Below are 19,174 nucleotides of genomic sequence, written 5' to 3' on the forward strand. Positions count from 1 at the left end.
ACAGCGTCTTGAACCATTTGTCTCCCACTGATTAAACACCAAGTTTGCATTTGTGTGGCCTTGCTAGTATTTGCTTGATTAGAGACCGCAGGACTAATGTAAATAAATGCTGCCAGATGTGGTTGGATTACCCCACATGGTTCCATTTAGGCCTTGTGCACACTGGTGCTGGACGAGGCCAAGAACATCCCAAGGGTCTGAATTCAGCAAACAGAGAGGAGATGGAGCACGGTTACACAAATGACACACTGGACAAGTTAAAAAGTACAAATGTGGTAACATTTTCCATGTTTTGGACAGTGTAAAACACCCTCCGGTACATATACAGCTTCTTCGGTGTCAAGTGACTTGTGCATCAGAGCAATTTTGGAAAATATTTGCCTTTTGCTGCAGCGCTTGCCAATTTCTTAAATACGCCCTGACAGATTAAAATTACATTAAAGCACCATATTTTGTGAGCCAGTAAGTTGAATTTGAGAACCTAAAAAACATCACAAATCTATGTTTGGATCATCTTACTTTGAGTTAGCCCTCTGCCCAATTAGGCAATCTCTTTGCATTTCAATATATTCCAAAGAGTATTCAGCGTAGACTGCTCTTCTGCCCTAAATTACTCTTGGTGCAGAGTGAAATAGTAAGATACTGCAAAGAAGTAAACAACAGTCTGAGGTATCAAAGAGGCATCAAAGCATCAAGCTCCTGCCATGGAGTTCCCTGACTGGCAGGGATTCACTGAACGCTAGCAAAGATGTTTTAAAAAAGAAAGGTACCTGAACATGAAATGCCAAGAGACTGGTTGAAATACTTGGCAAACGTTTAAAAAAAAAAAAAAGGTTGCAGCCAACTCTCTTAGCATCCTAAAAACATGCCTAAGATTTCCTTTACCAGCATCTTGGGATTGATATCTCTTCTTTGACCTTCGAGTCACTTTCCTACGCTAAGTAATTACACAAGACAAACCAGAGCTGTGGAATTCAAGCACAGTTGCTATATTTAAGATCACAACTCCACAAACTACTGGCTTTATATGACAAAATCCAGCTCCTCTCAGTGGCAAATACAGACACCACTGGGCTCCATTCTCCTTTTTCTCTCATTTGTCCCCCTCTCAAAAGGGAAAGAAGATCTGAGGTTAATCCTCTGCACTGCTCTGTAAGGAAGTCGAAGAAGAAAAAACTGGTATAATGCTAGAAAGCCCGGGGAAGCACTTGAGATTAAGCCACTAACTATTGACATTGTGTGAGTGGCAGGTAAAGTCACCTCTGCTCAGCAACCTCTGATCACCACCAGAGAGCAAGACCTCCCCCTAGTGGCTTAAGAGGTGCATAGCCAGAGTTTGTAGCTGGGTTGTTTCACCTCCAACTCCAGCATCCCAGAGGAAATCTCTGATAAACATGGATGCCAGATATGCCTGATAGCTGTTCTTGTGTTTTATCTTAATGTTAATCTTGAGACACATTGGTTGGTTTCCACAGCAACATAGCTGCTCTCCTAAGAGTTTACACGGACCTCCTGAACTGAAAAGGTCAAAGCAGAGCACAGGAGGATTATTCAGAATCATAGAGAATAGCAAGTATCCAGCGTTGCATATCAAATTAACTCCAGTCGGCCGTAATCATGACAGCCGCCACATCGAGGGATTGTAACGGGATCGAGCTGAGCCCAGACGAGCAGTCAGGTTTCAGATGGGATGAGTACGAAGTTGGAAATACAGTAAAAGATTAAAAACAAAAACCCACCAGTAGTAAACAGCATGGGAAATGTAGAAAATGTTACAAGATGTTAACCAGTACAGAGTAGCAGTACCACAGGAAAGAGAGGAAGAGACGGAAACCAAATGAGGCCAGATGAAAGAAGGAACAAACTAAAGATTTATTGAAGGCAGCAGAAGATGCAAGAGACAAGATCAGAATGGCAAAAGGGGGGCGGGGGGAGTGGGGCACATACAGAGACACTTCTGTGTTCAGATAGGTTTAATGTCTTTGTGTTACAAAAGTTTTTTTCTGTTTTACAGCTCAGGAGAGCTTAATAGGTCTGTATCGTTTTATCAAAATATACATGTTTTGAACGTAAAGTGGATATAATCCAAATGATTTTGTGGTACAAAAACATGAATATATACAACCATCAACCCCGCTTCATACAATAACCCCACCCCGCCCCCATATAAAAAGGAGAGAAAAATAAAAGCTTTGAACAAAATTGAAAGGCATATAATCTTCTACACTGTCAACATCACAGCTAGGACTGTGGTTCAATTAAGTATCCATTCTAAAGCAATCTCTACCAAAGTAGGCTCTTTGTAAAGTCAATCAAACAAAAAGGGGTACAATATACAGTATATGTTGTCACCCAAAAGACATTTTAACTTAATGTGACTGTTGTCCAAGGCATCTGAGGAACAGAAAAAGGAACTGAAGCCTTGTGGACTTGTAGAATAGCAGGAACGTGGAAAAAAAACTTTAAGAAATCACAACACTACAAAACAGCAGGGATAGAACATACTTTGGTCCTTAACAGCAATAACCGTCTGGAGCTACATGAAGCTTCGTTAAATCATGCATAAGAATCTTTTACAAAAATAGAAGACAGAGCGCATCTGTATCATGTCCAAGACTACAGTGGTCGAGGCTGTGGAAACTGGTGCTTGAGGCACGCAGGAATGTGACGACGAATAAGACTTCAGCGTGATGGTGCCAACTTGGACCTATCATTGAGGAAAAGTGCACTAACATAACCTGACTGCGGCAGAAGTGCACACAAACAGGGAACGGGTGAGGGCTATCCCACCATGTAATTCTGGTATCCTGAATTTTAAGACCAAAAAAAAATATATACTGGGTTTTTAAACACAGTCCAAGACTGTCATTGTCATCAATTGACAAATGCCTCCAAGCTGCCCTCTCACAGGTAGAACAACCTGAAAATAATGGATAAAGGCATCTTTGCAGACAGGTAAGATAAAACACCTGAATGAGAGGTAAACAAAGTCAACTGACCAGGCCTGTTTCAGCCTCTGAATAAAAACTTAAGGAGTCAAGGCACTGCGATAGTGATCAAACCCAGCCACTACAAATACGTATCAGTTAAGCTTAGAAGTGATACATGTGTAAATGCTAACATTAAAAAGAAAAGATAAATGAATATATAGGTGTCCACATATAGATAAACGTAATAAGGTTAAATGAGGCCCCAACTCCCATTATCCTGAGAGGACCAATTGGAAGTAAAAGAGGACTGTAAGACAGGAAGGCTGAACACAGCTCTACACCTGCCACGATACACCTAACTGAGCTACATCACCTAGCAAGGATATTAAGCATCTAATTGACTTACATTCATAGTTTCTAGATACATATAATGGGGCTATATGCATACAAAGATAAACATTTGTGTTTTTAAAGAAACAGAAGATTAAATGAGCCACTTTTCCCCATCTTAGCATGCTGGTACATGCTAGAAGGCATGGACAAAAAAAAAAAAAAAAAGGCATTTTGACAGCCATGTCATTATCAAATGAAGCCAGAGCGATCTAGCTTGGGCAAAGCAAGGCACGAAACTGTAGATAAAGACAGCAAAAAAAAAAAAGCGTCCATATTGAATGACTTCTGATAGTGGTATGGATCCCCAGAGGAAAAAAAGGTGGGTAGCTATGAGCTAAAATTAAAAAAATGGATGCTGGGAAATAAGTTGAATAGCCTGTGAGCCAACACTAAATCTTTGTCTCAAACCGTTACTGACTGGCCAAACTGAAGTGGCATTTCAAAAAGGCACACACAAATGGGCATTTCCACACGACTACCATAGTAAAAGGAATGCTGAAGTGTGTCTGGTGCGGATACGATTCATCCACATAAGCATACATCTGTGGTGGAGGGTGTCTTTTTTTTTTTCTTTTTAAAGTGATTTGGTCTAAAGGGACAGTTCATCAGCTGCCTCTACTTTACCTCCAATAGATATATGTTTCATTGCAGAATGTTGCCCATTTAGCAGAACCCCACATAAGACTTGATGAAAACAAGGATTAAGTTTGGTTAACAGCAGCCTGCTTCGAACTGGATCTGATAAGAAACATGCTTTGATTCCACTTGCTGATTCCTGAGCAAGTTTGTTTCCATCAACTGTTACACTTGCATTAATGCATGTGAACAGTGTTTACATTCTTATGAGTAGGACCTAGCACTTGGAAATGCAGCCAAACATCACAAAAAACAGTTGTGAGTTAAACAAAAACTACTCCCTGCACTGAGCAAAGTCTGTCCAACTTACTGTGGCATAGCACACGAATGCAGGGTTATGTACTCGTGTCACAATGCTGGAGAATCAGCTAGTGTCAGCATGTCTAGCTCAACTATAAACAAAGGTGCAACAGTCAATTTGTGAATGGTAAATAGTTCTTCCATATTTTAATTTAAAATATCTAGGTTACGACAACATATACCAAAAGGAAATAGAGCTTTTTATGTCTTTCAACATATTTTGATGCCTTCTGGCTTTGAAGAGGTAATCAGAACCAGTGTCAATAAACAGTACAAATTATTTCTAATACCCAAACCTATTACTGGTGGGGAATGACTTGTAAAATGGATTAAAGGAGCAACATTCTTCAAAGAAACACAGCCATAAGTATGTAATGGTGGCCATTTCCACTGAAGGCAACCTTGAGAATAGCTGCATTCAGATGGCAAAAGACTTGAACGGTCGAAGGAAAGGCACTCAGATGGTGGACTTGGAGAAGGACACTCGAAGGTGGTGGTTCTCTCCAAGGTCGTGGTTGTGGAACTCAATGAGGGACTCAATTGCCTCCTCAACTGAGCCCATCTGGATCAGGGCCATCTTGCGGTCCTTTCTGTTAAATAAAACAAAACGTGTTCTTAAAAGTTCAACAAACTGCCCACTTTTGAGTAGATTTCTTGCTATTTGCTTTGTTGTTCTGAAAAAAGTTAATTCTCTTCATCCCCTTCAAGACATCTTACTCAGCCTCTAATAATGAATGACACTTTGTAGCAGCTTTTGCTTAAATTGGCTTTGCCTTCAATGAAGGTTGTACTGTGTAGACAGACAGCCATTCAATACCAAAGAGATTAACAATTCAAGAAAATTGAATGCAACTGGACTGGGACTTACTGAAAGAACTTAAAGGCCTTGACTGTGGCTCCTGAGCTGGCAAACAGCCTCCTGAGATCATCCTCCACCACAGAAGGCCTGAAATCAAAAGAGAGGGGGTGAGTGGAACAAAAAACAAAAATCAAAATAAAGCATTTATGTGGGTTTACATCCCCTTTAGTCATTTGCATATTTCTTTTTATTTACTGATGTGGTAAAACAAGGCACGGGAGACTTGATTAAATCTACAAACACACCTCTAGAGCTGCATGCTTAGAAAATAATGTCACAACTACTTAATCCCAAGCACTAAATATAGAAAAAAAATGAGTCAGGACAACAAAGGAAAAAGCTTAGTACACAAAAGCTGCTGGGGAGAGAGTCAGAATGAAAATGAGGCTCTTGCAGCAGTCCTTACGGTATATTGGAGAGGTGGAGTGTTGCAGAGGGTGGGAAGATGTTGGAGTAATTTTTGGAGCCAGGCTTCTTGAAACGATGCAGTGGCGAGTTGCTGTAGTCCTTTGTGAGGCCCTGGTCCTCGTGGCCTTCTCTGGGCAGCTGAACTGTCGTGTGTTTCGACAATGTCACACGCATAGCTCTGCCATGAAGACGCTGGCCATTTAGGTGGCTCATAGCTGCAAAACATAACCAAGTTTGTTGTTTAAAAACTTCTCACACAGCATCGTTTCCTAATTGAACAGTAAACAAGATTTTTTGTTTGCTGCAAAGAATGGTGCAATGAATTTTCATACTTTAATGGTATATTTGAATCGCATCATTTCTATCCACAATTTTACACACTAGCCTCCATAACAAACATACCTTTATGTCCTAAATTTCCTAACATATTTTCTAGAAACTTGCAATTATGGATAACAGAAACAGGCAATCATTTGGCTATCAAAGGAAGACCTGAAGAACCCCACAAAGGCTCAAAATAATGCATGGTAAAATAATGTGAGGGGGAAAAACAAGATCAAAGGGAGTGATAGATCAAAGAAAGAAAGTAGTGTTTTATAAGGTTGAAGTGTAGCTACCTAGCTGAGCCTGTGTGCCATCAGACATCTGGATTAGAGCGTTCTCCTTTTTATTGAACAGGATCTTCACTCTCATCACATCGCCATACACACCTAGGGAGGAAGGGGAAAGTGTCACGATACAAGTGCAGCAGGGAAAACATACAACACAGTCTGAATAGGAGCCACACAGCCAATCACAGCAACAAAAGCAATATACACAATCAAATCAGCGATATTATTATTCATACTGTCACTAAATGAACAGTCTGATTAAACTCATTGTTAGGCTATTCTACAAATATTCTGTTCAATTCTGTATGAAACTTCAAATGACTGCTAAAATGCATTTAGAAGGGAGAGGAGTAGTGATTTGGAGACAAAAATCAAAGAGCAGTACAATGAGTAGTTGTGATCAATGTGATCTCTCTACAGTGAAGAAAGAGTTGATTACTTGACCAGCTTAGGGGCCTACATAGAGAGACATGCAGAAATAAACTAAACATGCACATACCTACATTAGAGTAACTGAGGCTGCAAAAAGAGTATGGTGACATAATCCGAGGGATATGTCAACTCAGTCGCTAAAAAAGCAGCAGCATTTCATCTTTCGATGTACTGTTGTTGAGTAACTCAAGGCAACCACCAAAATATCAACCTCACAAAAAACAAAATGTGATCAATTTTCATGGTGTAGAAATCGAACGGTGCAGAACCAATCAAGCGTGGACTTTTATCTTCTTGCTGAGGGTAATGCTTTTGAATTTACATGGGCCTCCTGCCTCATTCCCGAACAAAATGATACCCAAATTTCTATTTAGTGGGGCAATTTCTCTATTGAAGGGCCGTGCTCTTTGAAGATGAAAAACTGAAAATGTTTGCCCATGGACTGTAAATCAGGTCCGTTCAAAACTAAATGAAATGCTGCCGCTTTGTGTGGTGTTCTCACCTTACTTTTCCTCACACAAACCCACAACAACCAAAACAGGTCATACAAACTCCCAAAACAGACACCCCCACCCTTCATAGCCCTGTAGCCTGATGATGAGCCATCAGTGGTTAAAAAAAATAAACAAAGCCAACAACATGAGACAAGACATGCCCACCTCGCCAGGTAACAGTAGTAATAAAAAAGAAGATGAAAGGATGATAACGTACCGAAAAGAATAAAGAGGCAGTGTGGCGTAACGCTCTTTAGAGACAGCAGGGGGGAGCAGCGGGGCAGGGGGCCAAAGGGGGAGAGGGGACAGGGGAAAAGAGACGGAGCGGAGTGGAGGACAGTGGAGTGGAGTCGGGACATGTCCGCAGGCCACAGGCAGCGAGGTCCACAGGAAGGCCACAGTACCATGGAGGAAGGAGAGGCATGAGGGACGAAGAAAATGAAGAGAGGACAAGAGGAGGAGAAGATTTGAACAGTGTGAGAGGATGAAGAGAAAGATGAAGATGAGGAGAGAAAAAGAAGATAGTGGAAGGGAAGATCGTGGCAAAAATCAGGGGTACCAAAGAGTTGCCAATGTTGTGTTTTTGTGTTGTCAATTTGTGGGTGATTACCAAATTGGGGACAATGGAAAGGGGAGAAAGAGGGTTGGGTGGATGGAACGAGGAGTGTTTGTAATAGTGGTAGTAGTAACAGAGGAGTGGCAGAGGGGAGGAGGACAGAGGGAACAATTGGTCATTGGGGCGTGCAGTCAGTTGGCAAGATTTGAAGTGAGGGGTTTTAAAACAAAAAAACAAAGAGGGAGAGGGGGGACAGAGAAAGAAGAGAGAGAAAAAGGAAGTAAAAAAACAAGGTCAGTATACACAAAGAAATGTAGTGCTTCAGACAGTAGAACTGGCTAAATTAAAATGCACTGTCACTATGGGAACACTAGGAGAAAAAGAAGAGAAAAAAAGATTAACAATGAAATACAGAAAAAGGCAGAGACAATATGTACTTTTGAATTACCTGCTATGTTTGTTTAGATTACTTAGAAATGATATGATAAAACAGTCAAATCTGAATATCAATTTTAGTAATTCTAAAAACTTAAAAGAAGTCTTTAACATGCTGAATGTAATGACTAGATACCTATAGTAAATGTAATGAGTGTGACATACTACTTATACATTCTACACGCTATATAAAAAGAATTCATGGACATGTATTGCTTTAAAAAAATACAACAAAAAAAGTAATATTGTCTCTCCAACAACTCAAGAGTGATTTCAACTAATGGACAAAAATGAAGATATGAAATGGTAAGTTTTTAAAAAAAGAAGTTAGTTTTTAAAATAAACTTAAAATTCACAGTGAGCAAAGTGGCAGGTCAGAAATGCAGCAGGTTTGGTCAAACACAGAGAGGTCCTGAAAGAGAAGAGGTTTTGAATTGATGACCCCTTGTATTTAAAAACAATGGTAAGGGTACTCCAACTTGTCAGATCACATGGGGGTGGTGAGAGACGGGGGGCAAAAACACTGGTTTTCTTGAGCAAGTGCATCTACGTCCACAAACCATAGCGTAAATAAAAGGTACTATCATATTAAATATTGCTCAGCACTGAAGTGACAGAGGCAGGATGCAGAAACAGCTTAAGTCTAGGGATAGTACTGACCTCAGGGTTCAGATTGCTGACCAACAAGACGTTGTGGCCCCCAGTGGCAGTGAGCCCTGACAGGCCAAGCCGGCTAGCAGCCGCTGCTGCAGCCGCCATGCCACTATGGCCCACACCCAGGGACGCCAGGGCACTGGGAATACCAGGCATTGACAGACCTAAGAGGAAGAAAATATAGATTGCATGCAACTTAACGTATTTTATTGAAAAGAATATCAAGTTTGTTTTTTGTTTTTTTTAGCATTTAGACATATGAGATTTTGTACACGTAAATGTTTGTTTATGATTTTGTACTGACCTGCTGCCTGCTGGATGGCAAAGGTTGGGGGGAAGGCATGAGCTCCACCATAGGGGGAGGCTGAGATTATGCCCGGTGCAGCTAGATCAAGAGGAAGCAAAAACAAGAAAATGCTTTCAAAACCAGTTAAACTAAGACATTAATAAAATAAAGACTTGATGTTTGAAATCCAACAAATGAATTACACTGATAGATATGATCAAAGCACAGAACATGCAAATGTCTTAAAATCTCAATCTTACCGAATGCAGCAGCTGCCATGGTCTGGTGGTCAAGAGAGGGCTGTGAATCTGCAGTGGGAAGGTCTGGTCGGGTGTAGTCCCTGCTTTTGTCATTGTTATACTTGACATTGAGGCTGGTAAGCTTGGAGAAGCTGATTCTCAGGGTACAGCAAGCATTGTAGATGTTTTGGCCATCCAGAGACTGAGGAAAACAACAGACCGTTGAGTGTTGGTGACATATGTGGTGCATTTCACGCTGGTGAGTTTAACTACAGTTTTTTGTTTGATCAGTTGGTCCCACAGTCAACTAACTGTGCTGTAATCACAACCTTACAAACACAAAGCACCCAGTAACTTGTTAACCAACAGTTACAACCTCAGATGGAAACACAATGACAAAGAACACTAACTGAACCAGTCTTACCAGTTTGGCATGCTGAGCTGTCATGCCATCAGCGTACTGGATCAGAGCCTGGAACTGGTTGTTCTTAGTGAAAGTGATGATCTTCAGCACGGTACCAAACTTAGAGAAAATCTACAGGGGAGAAATGTAACGTTAGGATAACACACTTTAAAAATTCCATTACAAATGTCCTGCAAGATAAACAAAGGAAATAACTGAATATATTTTAAACAACATTCCCACTATAAACAATGCATTATTTGTTCATTTAGAACTTCCAGATTTATAAAGTATCTTGGGATTGTTGGGTCTGAGTCCTAGACAACCACTTCTCGGCAACATAGTGTAGCACCAGAGGAAGAAGGCGAGGCAACAAGAATTATATATTCAAGTATATTTATAGTAACGGAGAGGATGTGTGTCAAGGTGTGTGCAGGTTTGCATAATTCAAAATCTGTCCGAGCACTGTACAGCTTGGTGTTGCTAATTTTAAACAATCAGTAATATTAACAGTATATACATACTTCCAATTAAAGAAAAAACTAAATGTAAAGAATGGCATTTAATTTATTCTTTAGATGCAATGAAAGACATGAAAATAAAAGCTCTGGTCAATAAATAGAAAACCAATTAGTCAGAAAACTTTACCACCCAAATTTGACGACTTCTTTGAAGGATTGTTCAAAGGCTAAAATAAACTGGCAGGAAAATAATTACCAAGAATGTGTCACGGATATATGTAGGTGGAAAACCCCCCCACCAATTAAATAGGTAACTTTGGTGGCTTGTTTTTAAGTGCATATCTATAAACTTCAGTGGCTTTGATAAAAATGATGCAAAAGTTTGAACTTTTCCAACTAAATATTTCATCTCTGTCCAATAACAAAATTCCAAAAGCTGCCTGTACCTGGTGTAGTACATCCAGGGTGACAGGGTAGAAGAGGTTTTCCACTATGACTCTGAGTACAGGGCTTTGGGTCGCTGCTCCTCCCATGCCACCAGCATCTGTTGGAATGGCCACGCTTCCCATCCCACCTCCATGCAGTGCATTGACTGCCTGCAAAGCTGCCTGGGCACGCTAAGGAGAAACAGAGACAGGTGAAAACCAAGCAATAATAAATGAATGAACGCAAATGACCACCTTGTGTAACAAGTGTGTTGCAATGACTAAAATAGTCTATGATATCTGAAACGCATGTTTTAACTCTTACCACTTGGTTTGGGGAATTGTCCGTCTTGAGCTCCTTATGGGTTGAGTATTGCATGTAAATGGGGTGGTTTCTGATGACGGGGGTGACAGAGGAGTAGTAGCTCACCATCGTCTGTGCACACTCCTCGCTGTTCAGTTCTAAGAATGCCTGCAAGGGAGGTTCAGAGGTGTACATTCAATTTTTTACCTCTCACACCCATTCTAAGGCAAAATTTATTAAATCTATTCAGTAATTATGCATGTGTACTGTAAACTTATAATTAGCAGCATTGCCAGTGGGCACCTATATTCACTACCCAATAGTGTTTGCCTATTTTTTGACAAATTTCATCTGACATTTTTATTGGTTTTGATACAGAACTGCTGTTCATAAAAAATAGGAGACAAAGACATAAAAAGAAATTCACTGTCTTCCTCCATGAATAATTGTCTATCAACCCACAAGGATGCAACAAAGGGTCATTGTTAGCATTTTAGGTCACGACAGAGGGCTCGAAAGCCGATCCCTTGTCCCAAGCCGTGGAAAAAAAAAATGACCTAGGATTTCAAGTTGCGCAGGTTTGGTGAGCAGATCTGCACCGATATTTCCTTACCTGGTTTTTCCCTTTGAGCATCAGCAGATTAGTGACCTTCCCAAAGGGCAGTCCCAGGCCTATAACTTCAGCCTCATTTATGTCATTGGGCAGCTTGCGTACATGGACCACACGTGACGGAACACCAGGACTGCGGACGTCACCTTTGAATTTTTTGCTGTCGTTGCCATTGGCTGCAAGTGAAAACAGAAGCAGATACAATCAGGGAGGGAACAGAAGGCCCTGCTTCTTCTTGAATAATGGATTGATCGTCATGGCAACACAAACAACACAGACACGTCAAGCACTTCAATAAAAAGGATTCACCCCTCCATGGCAACCCCCCTACCTGAGTTCATGATATAGGGTCCGTTGGATATGCAGGAAGAGAACAGTTCGTCGGATCCCCTCTGCAGACGGAAAGAAAACAATGGTTCACTTCAGTGCATTCACCAGTGAAGGCACAGCATGGCAGGTGGAGAGCACAGTTCTCATATTACCGAGCCATTGTGTGATAAAGCAGGAAGTAATCTGATAACCAAAAGAGGATCGAGCAAACACGCTTGAGAAAAACTCCACCTTCCTCGCCAGGAAGATTTCACCGACCTGGCTTGTCAGCGGGGTTATTTGACATCCCATCCCATTTCATACTATTCTTAAGCAAGTCCGCTTAGTTAAAAACCTTAAAGTCACAGTAACGATGGGCCATTCTCTCTTGCGGTGAAAAGTAATCACGTTTTACTGCTAATCACACTGAAGAGGGAACCGCTACAATTCAGCTCAAGGCACACAATTCAGCAGTCAGACCTTACCCTAACAGCTGGCAGCTAGTACATCCCATCTTCTCATACAAGTCATTAGGAGGAAGGATAACAAACTGAAGCCCTCTGCATTGCAAAACAAGATGGGGACACTTCCAGCCCACACTAGTTTACTGTCTGCCTTGTCCAGCCTCCCCCTCTCTCTCTTTAGTAGATATAAAGTGCTGTTTCAGGGCTGTTCTCATGGTTGTGTGTGTGTTTGTGGTTGTGCGAGATGAAGTATTGCAGTCACAAGAAGTGGCTCAGCAGCCTAAGCTCTACAACACGCTACAATGAAGGTCCTGTTCAGGCTGAGACTAGGAGCATTGTTACATGGCAGCACACTCATATGGAGCCCCGAGGACTCTCCGCGAGTTGAAGAGCCCCACAGCGCTTTAACAACAACCAGTCATGCAGGTTTGGTAGCATTCCTCTCCACCTTGCAAATCTAAATATGCAGAGGTGGGGGGTGGTCCCAGTCGGGTGGCAAAGCCTATTCACAAAGGACAGGGATAAAGTTATCTGAGAAAAAGCCTTTGGTGGTGCCTCTAAATGTTATAAGAGGCACACTGTTCTGTAGTGAGACAGTTGCTATGAGAGCAGAGCACTGACAGCAGTAGCATAAACTACTCTTTGACTTGCACATGGTTTTGGCTGTGTGTCACTCTCACTCTGTGGCCCACACTAACAGGGTCTGCCATCTCAATTCAATACCCTACAGCAAAAATAGGTATTCCTATGTCTTTTCCCTGTGGCTCACAGGACTCCCACTTTGGCACATTGTCAAATCTTGACATAAATTGAATACAGCCATTGAGCTAAAATTACTAAAGTGTATGGTAGTTAGTTAATCCAAATGCAAGGACCCAAAACAGACAGCAAGTCAGCCTATTAAAAGCTCAAAATGACTGAATGAATGCTTAATAAACACTGATTTTAATCAGAGGAAGCACGGGAAATGGCTCTAATCTTTAAAGTAATAAGTCAACATGTCTAGAATTCTGAACCAATGGTAAAAGCAGAGCGGTCTGTTCCAGTTGGTGGGAAGAAAATGTAACAAAAAAGGAATAAAATAAATATATCAATTCTTAATAAATGGACAGAGGGCAGATTCAAGCCATGAGAAATAAAGGAAGTGGCTCCAGTCAGACTCGCCGGTAGTGGGCGGGCAGAGTCACATTATCAGTCAGCAGACCAACTCCAAACAGGAAGAGCAGCAAGATCAGGCCTGCTTCCAGGGTTTTACTAAACTTCCTCCAGGGGACTGTAGGTTACTGTTCCATGGCTGGACGTTCTCATCCTACTTCCTCATTCTAATAATAACCACAGAGCTAAGAGTCTACAGCGCAGGAACATCAAGTCACACACAAAATGGAGAATTGTGTTACAATCTATAGCTTTAGGAGGGAGTGTGGTCCAGAGCCAAAAGGACAAAAACAGAGCATATAAATGGTTTGCAAATCCCACTCCAACACAGTGAGCTCCAAACCCATTTTTCCAAACACAAAACCAAATAAATGTGCTTTGACTTGTTCACATCCTTTGTTTGCTCTGGATGTTGACAGTGTAATAGTAACCTTCAGAGAATGATGACACATTGTTGGCTCGCATACTGAAACTGCTGAGCAGCTTCCTCTCAAAATGGCAATACCTTCAACGTCATTATAGCAGAAGCACTAACTAAGGGGCAACTTCCCTGCCCCATACACCAAGTCACACCTGGTTTGCATTGCATCAAAAGAGATAGAAAAACAATAAAGGCTCGACAACTCTGCTGGAGCATTTGTAGTAGGGAAAAAGCTAATTGTGATCTTGTAAGAAAACCAAAATTGAGATGGTTTGTCAATACCAGCATCTGAAAACAACTTTATGTTGGCCTTTGGTGGGGGGTTGGTAGATGGCAAACCTTCAGGGAAAGTACAAAGGACTAGATCACAGGTACAAACATGTTTGCTTCCTGTGATCAGCCTTCACCAGTGGAGGGGGCTGGGAGCTGTGCCTCACCAGGGGGCTGGAGGGGGGAGATAGGAATGTGACCGCGGAATGCCAGACACTCTGCCCAGACAGAATAATTACAGATTCCAGCAAGGCAGGGCCCCATAACTCAGCATCATTACCACAGCCCATCAAATCCAGAAAACAGGAAAAGTTAAAAAGGAGAGAGTAACACAGCAGCAGCCAAACCTTGAGTATTGACCAGCATCCGTTAAATGGTGTATTGTAATTCCTGATGAAAAACAACAGACCTTAAACAAATGAAAAGAAGGGATGGGGTGTGTCCCTGTAATGGGTGTGTGTATCAGAGTGCTTGTTTAAACAATGTAAAGACCTTTGGCCGCGAGGATGAGGACGGTTACAGGAGGATGGTTACAGCTCCAGGCTGAGTTCAATTACTCCACCTACACATAGCTGCCCCAAGCTGTGTTACCAAGGATTACTACTTAAGCAGGAATTTTTATTGGGTATACACATTAACAACCAGCAGTGTGCTGAAAAGCCAGTGTGTTTCTTTGTCAACATGTTGACACTAACCAACATGTAAGCACAAAACAGCTCCATCCTGAATTTTCCCAAGAGAGTGGATAAAGTAAGCATCTATAAATTATATGGGACGATTCACATTAAAGATTTAACATTGAACAATACTTTGCCCATTTGTTTTATTAGCACTATTCGAGCAGTCTTGTACTAAAAACAAGTTCGAACAAAATAACAGGCAGCAGGGCAGGATTCAGCTTTCTTAACATTCTTTCTTAATATCCCTCTAAGGTCACCAGACTATTAGGGAACGCACAAAATAAACAACAGGAAGTTTCATTTCAACAGTCACACAGGCGAACAGACACAGAACAGGAAAGCATGTACGCCCCACCTCAGAAAATCCATGCTAACTAAATTATCAAATCTTCCATGTCCACAGTCTTGACATGAGCTGTAACCTCTGTGTGCTGACCACTCAGTTGTATTTCATAATGTTTAAAAAGCAAGCTGCTCTCCAGCTGCAAACTCATTACACATGAGAAATGGCTTTGGGCAGCAGTTCTGTAATTACAGAGGAAGCGCTTGCAAACTGGCAGACTATGTGTCTGAAGTCCCCATTGTAAGGCCAGTTCTTTTCCATTTCCTCTCTGATTTGTAAAAAGTCTCTAAATTATTATTATCCTACAAAAATGATTCAGCTGCATATCTACAAAGTCTTGTCACAGTGAATAAAATATCAGTACAATGAAAACTGGCTATTTTGAAGAAAAAAGACACTGCCAATAACAGCAACATTTCCAAAAATGATGCACCTGAATAGGAGACATTTTTAAACTACAAAGCCCACAGGAACTTGAAACTGACAAATTCTTTAACCGAAATTACACTCAACAGCACTCATGAGTCTGCAACTGCAGAATGTACTCTGCAAAGACCATGTAGAGTCTAGCATTTACACACTAATTTTTTACCTATTTGCATTCATTCTGTAGTATAAGCAGTGAAAAACAAACCTATCTGCAAAGAGAAGATGATAACAAAAATGCCTACCTTTGTGCCAACTGATATGTCATGGACACTGCTGTGAAAGAGAAATAATGACTTTAGTGTGGGAATCAGAGAAAACCAAACACAGTCTATAAGGGGGTTATTTTTTAACAATCCTGCATAATACCAGATCATGTAACAGTGTGGTAACGCACAGTTTTGCAAAATTACTCTTATAGTACTGTTCATCTAAACACAAACTAACTTCCTCATCCAAAGACAAACGCACCACGAAGCTTGAAATTCAGTAAAGCACTAGAGAAAAACTCACTCGTGAAAAAATATACAAAATCACTTACTCAATTTCAGGGACGTAGCCGGATCCCAGAGGGTACAAGTCAGCGTCTAGGCGGCTGAAATGGATTGAAACAAAATGCAAGCAAACTTCAGAGTTGACACAAAGTACACGCAAAAATGAAACAAATGAAATTACGCTGAAGGCGAATTCACGGCAGCTTTGAAGCTGCCTCCGAAAGTCGCTCAATCTGTAGAAATCATGTGATCAAATGAGTAGAATAGGCTTGTTTAAACAATACGCTATTCTATACCCTACCTAGATTAGATAACTCGTTGGAGAAGTCTCTGATTCAATCAACGTATAATGTTCAGGCCAGACATCTTCAACATGGCCCTGGCACTCCGCAGACAAATGAATGCGGAAATGAGACACGTTGCTTTAGCTAGCGCTCGAGTTCCCGTGAAACCAAGTTACAAAGGTACAGTTAGCCAACGATAACTAATGGCTGCGTTGGCGAGCGACACAAACTGTGAGCTCCTTAGATTAAAAAAAAATCTCCTCACATCTTCACTCGCATCAAGTTATGTATTTTTACAGTTAGTGCCGCTTACACAAAGCGATAAATTAACTCAAGCGACTCGCATTACTAATTAATGTTAGCAAGTGACGCTAGCGTTGGCTAGCAGCTGCTAGTTAGCTTGCGCTCCTGCTAACTGTTGCATGTTTTGATGAAAAAAAACTGTTCCAAGTAAACTTTCCCAGGCTGACGGTTAACCGGAGCAGCCTTAGAAATCAGAACGCGTTATTAAGCGACCGAATTAAGAAAATAAGTTACTCCGAGGTCGTTTTGTGTTTAAAATGTAAGTCTTAAGTGTGGTTCTTTTCACTTACCCGTCCATTGCACAAGAAAAAAACTGCAGGTCTGAAGCGAAGGTAGGGCGGCAGACTTGCTTGATTTTCTTACAAAATGGCTGAACACACGGAGGCGAGCGCTGATTAGTCCAGGCACTTCCAAGAGCCAAAAAGGGGCGGGGACAAGCCGTTGCGTGAGTTCCGATTGGACAAGACGACCATCATTTTGTGAAAAAAGAAACGCCGCGGCAAATTTCCAGTGCATCATATCAAGAGGTCAGTTATTGTTGGCGTTGTGAGTGATGAAAGGCTGTAGTCTGAGTCTCAAAACGAATTAAATAAAGGAGAAAAATAGCAGCTTGTGCAGTTTCTCATAAAAATCTAATAAAAATCACACATAAATACACAAGCTGTCATATGATTAAACAAAAAAGCAACAGAGTATGTCAGAAACAGAAAGATTTATTTTTCAATTTCGTTTTATCGTGTTTTATACTCTTTATTTTTTAAATTCACTTTACTACTATTATTATTATTTTTATCCTCGTGTTCACGGATTTATTCCCTATGTTCTTTAAATCCACTTTGTTTTAATTGGATGTGGCATTTGCACTTTGTAAACTTATTGATTTCAAAAGGTGCCATATAAATAAAGCTATTATTATCATTATTATGAAAATCGTTAACGATCAATAAAGTATTTCAGTTGTGCATTTTTATATAGATGGTCAGTATGAGTACTTTTTAATAGTTACACATTAATATCTGAGTAGCATTTTTATTATTATTATTATTATTTATAACAGGGTGGGACCATTCCCAACTACTAATTCCAGCATTTTTAACCCAAAATGATCATATATACACTGGGCACTTTATTAGTGGAGTGAAAAACAGCTAGTTTGTAGAGCTTGTAAGAATGTACATGTTAAATGTCTATGCTATTTGTTGGTTTTATTTTTTTAACCAAAAAAATCTAAGAAACTCACCCTCTGCTCTTTCCTTTTCTATGATTTATGGCATTATAACAATGTCATACTGCACAAAAGACATTTATGAGTTCCCTCCGCTTGTAGCTGTGGTTGTGCTGGACTTTATATTGCAGTGAAAAATGAGCCCACAGCGAATAAAAACGTTATAGGTTTGCCTGATGAAATCCAATGCAATCTAATATAACAGCTCTGCCATAAATTCTACTTTGAAGAAGATTCTATATGTTCTATTTCCTCTAGTTGGACATTTTGTTGACACTGTCATAAAGGGGATAATTCTACTTTATATTTATTATTGAGGTAATGATGGGTGTACATTGTACTGCATTATGTTTTAAAGTGTTCCTAATATTTTGTCCACTACACGAGCAGGCAAATATGTTAGGAATCCTTTTAAATGTAATGCAGTCCAATAAACCATCACTATGGCCTCAGTTATAAACATAAAATAGAATTGTTACCTTTAAGACATTTTTTCAGATTTCAAAGGTGTATTTAATCAAGTGTCTGGTGAGTGTATATTTTGTATGGAAACTCTAAGCAGCAAAATATTGAGTACATTTTGATCTGAAATAAATGCAGTGAAGTAAACACTCACTTAGTTCCCTCCTGACCACTAGATATAATCAATTTTCATTTCAGTTTTTTTCTGTCTTCACACTTGATAGTGGTCTTGCTAATCTTTAAATACCATGGAAATCATTTTACTTTTACTAGTGGGAAGAAATCAAAAGAAGTGGTTTTGAGGTATGTAGTGTAACATTTTCACAGTACAAAATAAGCCTCTGTGTTTTTTTTAGTCTAAATATACCCATACAAACTTTTACTCATGAGGGTCATATGTACGGTTGTCCATTAATTTGACCAAAAAATAACAAATAGGTTTTTTGTAATATGTGAAAATGTAAGAGTATGATCTTTAAGGGAAAGACCAATAAAGTTATAGTAAAGTTCTAACTGTTTTTCCCCAAAGCTCGTCCTTTTTAGATTATTTGGCAACAGGTGAGATAAACGCTGTAAAAGAAACAATGTAATGTTACAGTTAAGTAAGAGTAACATCAACATTACCCTTTGAATTTGTTCACTTAAACATACTCTTTATGTACATAAACTATTTTTTTTTAAATATATGCATTTCAAAAGAAAAAAGTCATTGTCCTTACACTGACTTAAACTTAAGTTTAGCCTATTTATTTCTAGGTGGAGCCATTCTAATCAACTTTTTCCAATATTTAACATAAAATAATTAGATATTTTGCATGTGAAATTGCAATCTTCATTTAGTTGTCAAGTAAATGCACTGGAGTAAACAGTTATATAAAGTTGTATGAAATGAAGCTGGAGTC

The 19,174-nt window shown here is 40.1% G+C and overlaps 1 protein-coding gene across 3 annotated transcripts; it reads right to left on the reverse strand.

The window, feature by feature from the left end:
* Window positions 1-1,848: 1,848 nt before the first annotated feature.
* ptbp1a (polypyrimidine tract binding protein 1a) lies at window positions 1,849-16,948 on the reverse strand. 3 transcript variants are annotated; one of them, XM_023271683.3, is made up of 16 exons: window positions 16,876-16,948; window positions 16,046-16,099; window positions 15,750-15,780; window positions 11,768-11,828; window positions 11,440-11,612; window positions 10,848-10,994; window positions 10,544-10,714; window positions 9,658-9,768; window positions 9,255-9,435; window positions 9,013-9,093; window positions 8,715-8,872; window positions 7,281-7,314; window positions 6,144-6,236; window positions 5,525-5,741; window positions 5,128-5,205; window positions 1,849-4,849 (listed from the first exon to the last, which is right to left on the reverse strand). In XM_023271683.3, the coding sequence occupies exons 1-16, from the start codon at window positions 16,881-16,883 to the stop codon at window positions 4,717-4,719; spliced, it is 1,731 nt and encodes a 576-aa protein (XP_023127451.1). In that variant the 5' UTR covers window positions 16,884-16,948; the 3' UTR covers window positions 1,849-4,716. The 3 variants fall into 3 exon arrangements, with proteins under 3 accessions (XP_023127451.1, XP_035804875.1, XP_023127459.1); XM_035948982.2 differs by having other exon boundaries at window positions 15,750-15,777; window positions 16,876-16,898; XM_023271691.3 differs by lacking the exon at window positions 16,876-16,948 and adding an exon at window positions 16,300-16,367.
* Window positions 16,949-19,174: the final 2,226 nt, after the last annotated feature.

Source organism: Amphiprion ocellaris, chromosome 20 (assembly GCF_022539595.1).
Source record: "Amphiprion ocellaris isolate individual 3 ecotype Okinawa chromosome 20, ASM2253959v1, whole genome shotgun sequence".
Taxonomy (NCBI): Eukaryota; Metazoa; Chordata; class Actinopteri; family Pomacentridae; genus Amphiprion; species Amphiprion ocellaris.